General features: G+C 36.3%; 1 protein-coding gene across 3 annotated transcripts; it reads left to right on the forward strand.

Annotated features, from left to right (window-relative positions):
- The first annotated feature begins 2,225 nt into the window (after positions 1-2,225).
- On the forward strand, positions 2,226-5,688 carry LOC149575093 (pentatricopeptide repeat-containing protein At2g22070-like). Of its 3 annotated transcripts, XM_089812166.1 has the most exons (4): positions 2,226-2,557; positions 2,748-3,371; positions 3,828-3,951; positions 4,131-5,688. In XM_089812166.1, the coding sequence occupies exons 2-4, from the start codon at positions 3,368-3,370 to the stop codon at positions 4,186-4,188; spliced, it is 186 nt and encodes a 61-aa protein (XP_089668292.1). In that variant the 5' UTR covers positions 2,226-2,557; positions 2,748-3,367; the 3' UTR covers positions 4,189-5,688. The 3 variants fall into 3 exon arrangements, with proteins under 3 accessions (XP_089668292.1, XP_089668291.1, XP_089668290.1); XM_089812165.1 differs by lacking the exon at positions 2,748-3,371 and having other exon boundaries at positions 3,828-4,794; positions 4,872-5,688; XM_089812164.1 differs by lacking the exon at positions 2,748-3,371.
- Positions 5,689-5,999: the final 311 nt, after the last annotated feature.

A 5,999-nucleotide genomic window follows, 5' to 3' on the forward strand; every position in this document is an offset into this window, starting at 1 on the left:
GGCCAATGCATTTCACAAATAAAACATGTGTAAAGACATACATATTTATAACTTGTGTATACTTGTCCCTTTTTTGGTTCATTTTTCAGTTTAATAGAACATAACTTAAACCATGGTAAGATCAAAAGACTTAATTAGTAGCTTTGCCCCCAAACCTTGCTCAAATTTCAAAACAATTTATTTATTTACCATTAATAGGTCTCAAATCAAGCAAACAACTAAGCTCGTCATTAAGTTTGATGCATTATGTCTAATTAAAATATCTTCATGGCATTTGGTATTCCATTTCAAGTTCCCAGTTAAATGTACAACTTGACTCAACTCTTACCTCAAAACCCACAACATTAGACGTAGGAACTTTGGTGCTTGCACCTCTTATCAATCAAAGATAAATTTTGAATAAGTGAATATCATTACAAAGTGCACTTCTTCCAACATGATTATGATTTTTGCAGAGCGACAAATTTTTCTCGTCGAATCTTCATTCCTTCACTGGGATTTTACATTATTATGTTAAATATCATTCAATTTAATAATTGATAAATTTAATAAACAAGGGTAAATGTTTGATAAATATAAATTTCATTATAAAAAGGTTGGTGGTTAGTAGATCTTGATCTACTAGTAAAATTGAATGACTCCAAATGACTCCACCAAAAATCAATTCTTGTTGAGTGCCCGCTCTCAATGAATCTGGTAAAATGGTCTTAAGATCACAATTTAATCATTTTAATGCCTTAATTTTAAAAGTTACAAGAAAAAAGTGATTGTGAATTTTTTTTTAATTAAAAAATTAAACATTCAAATAATTTTATACATTTAGCCAATAATTAACTTGCAATCTTCTCCCACTTGCTAATTATATTTATAAAATTTTATTCTTATGCATAATTTTAAAAATAAACTCCACTAAAAAATTAAAGGAACCTTCCAACTCAAAATAATCTGAAAAATCACCTATTCAATTTTTTTTCCATTAGACTGCAAGTTAAGTGGGTCTCGAGATCTTAGTTTTAGGCTTTTATTTTTGAGGAAGTGGTTCATGAAGAAGAAGAAAATATTGATACAAAGATTATTTATAATAGTAAGAGTTCCTCCTTTTTAGGCTTGCATATTTGAACATGTGAAAATGATGGACATTTTTTGTTTCATACTACCCACATAATAGACAAAAGAACCATATTCATGAACAAGCTTCCTTAAATAAAGTTGAAACTTGCAAGCTTGAACCACACTACAAAATCAACAAGTGTCACATAGAGTGGCTAAGTACTTGCCTTTAGCTTTAATTTTATATATACTATTATAAGTATTAAATATACTATATTTCAATTATTATTATATATTTTTAGTTATAGTAGAGGTAATGTTTTTTAATAAAGAAGTGTAATGAAGATTCATATAACCAATAGTTAAAATTGTAACATAGAATGATATAACTAATAGTTAAAATGTTAAGTATACTTCATAACATTTATGCATAAATAATATAAATTATTTGATTAATTTCATATAATTAAAATTATAAAGCATATTTATAAATAAGTAAATATATTTTTACACATTTGAAATTATAAGAATATCATTATTACACCAAATATATTTGATATTAAATATATCAAATATTAAAAATACATCATTAATATAATATTCTCAATATATAATTGCGACAGGGTTTCGTTTGGGCGACTGCAACTTCCAAGTGGGAACTTTGCCATCAGAACGTTTGTTGCAGATCATTCATGTTCAGTGCTAGCGGATGCTTCTGATGCACAACGTCTAAACACTCAATGAAAGGCTTGTCTTACGCATTTGTCATCAACTGTCTCCACCACCTCTTCATCATGCTATGTGATTAAGGCCTCTCATGAGAAACTGTGAATTCTATTCAACAACCTTATGAGCGTAGTTATGCAGGGAAAGGTCAATCGATCTGTGTTTATATGACCATACTAATATGGTCAGTCCTTTTTTGTTGTGAATTCTAGTGCCACGGAAACAGACTACTTAAACATCACACAGTAAGCTTCATTCCAACACTAAAACTGTTATATAGTCAAAATCGACTTATTTTTCCAATCTTAATTTTTTCCTTAGTGTGTGATGTTTAACGATGGCCCGATTAGTGTGTGATGTTTAAGAGTGGCCGGGGGGTGGCCCGAGGAAAAGGTTTCTAGGGGATGGATGGTTTAACGAGACGATTTCAACGCATTGGCCCAGATGGAGAAGCGAGGAAGTGGACCCGAATTAGTTGTTCCTAGCGCGGTCCTAAAACCTAAATTATGAACAGGAAATTTGCCTGATTTGAAATTTCCTATTGAATGGAGAAGCTCAAATTAAAAGAGAAAAGAACGGGATTTGGTCATCTCCCGCAATCACCTACAAAACTCGAATCATAATGAAACATCCATTAGTGAGTTCAATACGAAGCAATTCTTTATCGGTTCAGGATCACCATTCTACATGTTTTCTTTAGTTGTACGTGCCAATTGATGGCGCAGAAGTGGGTTGCCGGCCTTGAGGTGCCTATGGCATGCTGGCTATACTTTTATCAGAGGTGGGTTTCTTTTAATCTTGCTTGAAAATTATATCCACTACAATAGATCATCACACAATTTTACGGGAAAATGATTTTAATCTTTGACCTTGACAGTTAATATGAATATTTTAAAATGTATAATTCATAGAAAAACTCAGAGCGCCGGTACATTCCAGTCCAAGACTTATGTGACTGCTTTGAATTGCAGAGGTGTAGCGACATGAAACCAGTAACCCACATCCACCCTCACATTATTACCAATGAACTTAATCACCATGTGTTTCTTTTTACCAAACTAGTGAGCATGCTTGCGGTCTATAGAGGTTTCGAAAAAATCCACCTATCGCTTGATGAAATTCCCAACAAAATGTTGATGTACGGTTATGGAATGCCATGACTAGAGATAAGGCAAGGAGTAAGCAGGGCAGGAAGCCATTGTTGTTTATCATGAAATGCGAATGCAGGTTAATCCCAACAAGCGGACTTTTTGTATTTATTCTCGAGGCATGTGGGCTGCAGGAGGGAAAGTGCATCCATTCTCACATCCTCAACAATTGTTTGCAGCAAGATGTTTTCGTAGCCACTGCTCTTGCTGGCACGTATGCCAAATGTGGAGCTATTCAGATTGCACGCCAAGTGTTCGACAGAATTTCTCTAAGATAAAGAGATGTAATTGCGTGGAATGCTATGGCTGCAGCATATGCAATGCATGGGAACGTGGATGAGATGTCGACTCTTGTTAGGTTCATACCCAACCCCACCTCCATCACCATCATTTACTTTCTGCGTTTGCGCGTGCGGGTTTTCTGAAAGAGGGCAAGCTCATTCATGGGTATGTTATTAGAGTTGGTTTTCATGCTAAGGTTTCCGTTATGAGTGCTCTGATAGACACGTACGCTAAATTAGGCTTTATACAGACTGCTCTCTGGGTGTTTTATGAACTCCCAGAGAAAGAAAAAGATGTTTGGGTTGTGGAGCTCGATGATTGCTGGATTAGCCCAAATTGGAAAACCGAGAGAGGCCTTGACTCTGTTTTTCTAGATGCGGCAAACAACTACACAACCCAACTGTGTCACTTTACTCAATATTCTCCCAGGCTGTGCTGCTTTGGGAGCACTGCAACACATCCATTGTTATATTAGAAAACATGGATTCAAATTAGATGATGGTTTTCTTAGTAGTGTACTTGTAACTACGTATGCCAAGTGTGGGCAAATAGATTTTGCTTGGAATTTTTTTGATACGTTATCGAAAAGAGAACCAGTAACATAGAATGCCATGATTGCAGGATTTACACAGAATGGGAATGTCGACGAGTCGTTGAATCTTTTTCATCAAATGCAATCGACTGGTGCGAAACCTGATGTGATTACTCTGCTGGGTATGCTCCCAGCGTGTTCTCTACAACAAAGGTAAGTGTATCCACGACTACTCAATCCGAAGAGGATTTTTTTCACTTACATGTGTGTGCAATGTTGTTATCGACATGTACATTAAACACGGCTATGTAGAGAGTGCACTCCATCTGTTTAACCAAATGTCTAAAAGAGATCTAGTATCATGGAACACTGTTATTTCTGGTTATATTCAGAGCGGAGACTAGACTGCATTCTTGGCCCTCTTTCACAGATCGTCACCAGCAGGCATGATGCCAAATGTTGTTACACTTGTGAGTATTCTCCAGTATGTGGAGATCTAAAAGCTCTAGTAGAAGGTAACGACATTCACTGTTACAAAATTAAAAAAGGATTTGATGTAGATGTATGTGTGATGACTGATGACAACGCTTGTAGCTATGTATGCAAAATGTGGGGATACAGAGACTGCTCATCAATTATTTGACAATGTATCTAGAAGAGATGTGGTGTCATATATGGAATGTGCTAATGTCTGGTTATGTCCAAAATGGACATGCTGGTGACGTTTTGACACTCTTTCATCGACTTCAAGAGGAAAACATACAACCAGAATGGGCAACTGTGCTCTCAGCGTGTGCTCACTTAGGAGCTCTACAATATGGCGAGTAGATCCATGCCTACATAATACGAAGTGGACTTGAAGTGCATGTTTCTGTGGGAACTGCTATCATAGACATGTGTGGCAAATGTGGTTGTGTGGAGCTTTCATTCAAAGTGTTCGAGAAAATGTGCAGTAGAGATGCAGCCTCGTGGAATGCAGGAATGCAATGATTGCTTCCTACGGGATGAATGGTTATGGGGGAGAAGGCCCTTGCTCTCTTTTCGCAGATGCAACAGGTAGGCCCAATGCCTAACAACATTACCTTTATTTGTGCTTTGTCTGCATGCGCTGATTCTGGTCTTGTGAATGAAAGTTGGCAGTACTATGATTGCATGAAGCATACGTATTGTATCACTCCCAGGGTTGAACATTATGCATGCATGGCGGATCTTCTCAGACGAGTTGGGATTCTTAATGAAGCACACGAGTTCATCGTAAACATGTTGTTGGATCCTAGCGTTATTGTGTGGGGTACCTTGCTCTTTGCCTGCAGAATTCACTGCAATATTGAGCTTGGTGAACATGTGGCAAAGCTTCTCCTTGACTTAGATTCTCAGAATTCTGGAGCTTATTTATTTCTCTCAAGTATCTATTCCACAACTGGAAGATGGGATGATGCAACCAAGTTGAAATCAATGATAAAAGAGAAGAGGTTGATAAAGAGTTCTGGATGCATCTGCGAGACTCTAGCGTGTGATGTGAAAGAAGCTTCTGTTGTACTTAATAATTTATTATCTTGAGTGTAAAGCTTTTGGAAAGAGTTGTAAATATTTAATTTGCATCAACATTTTGGATCATATTCCATGATTCTTCATCAAGATGGACAACAAATGTGATGTGGATGTGAGACCGGGGATATTCCCCTTGCAACAATTGATTATGGCAAAAATCAAGTCATGGTACATTCCCCTCAAAAGATCTGATGATGTTGAAGAATCTCCATCGGTTAACTGTGCTATTACATCTTTGTGATATTTTTAAAAGATCTATAATTGTAAGTGATGCAACTCATTTCCATCATTTCAAAGATGGGCTTCATGCTTTTAATTGTAAGTGATGCAACTCATTTCCATCATTTCAAAGATGGGCTTCATGCTTTTAATTGTAAGTGATGCAACTCATTTCCATCATTTCAAAGATGGGCTTCATGCTTTTAGATGTTGTTACTAGTAAATGAAATGACATCTACGGAGAATACTATGCAATACTAGTTCCTAGTATACTACTTACCCTGAATTAGTAGTAGGGAAAGAGAAGTCATTTATTCTTTGATACATTCGATGTATCAATAAGCTTCTATAGCTAAGGCAGAAATCTTGGATGGCTAGTGCTCATGATAGACTGACACAAAATACTATTGTAAGCTAAACTCGTGATGCATAATCGTAGACTTGCAATTACTGGTTATAACTCCAGCATATGATGATAGATCCTGGAGGAG

This window comes from Cupressus sempervirens, chromosome 2 (assembly GCF_028749045.1).
Source record: "Cupressus sempervirens isolate cs-2001-9-10 chromosome 2, ASM2874904v1, whole genome shotgun sequence".
NCBI classification, from domain to species: domain Eukaryota; kingdom Viridiplantae; phylum Streptophyta; class Pinopsida; order Cupressales; family Cupressaceae; genus Cupressus; species Cupressus sempervirens.

Coding starts and splice junctions, on each gene's coding strand:
- LOC149575093 (XM_089812164.1), top strand. CDS start 4,747: ATGGTTATGGGGGAGAAGGCCCTTGCTCTCTTTTCGCAGATGCAACAG.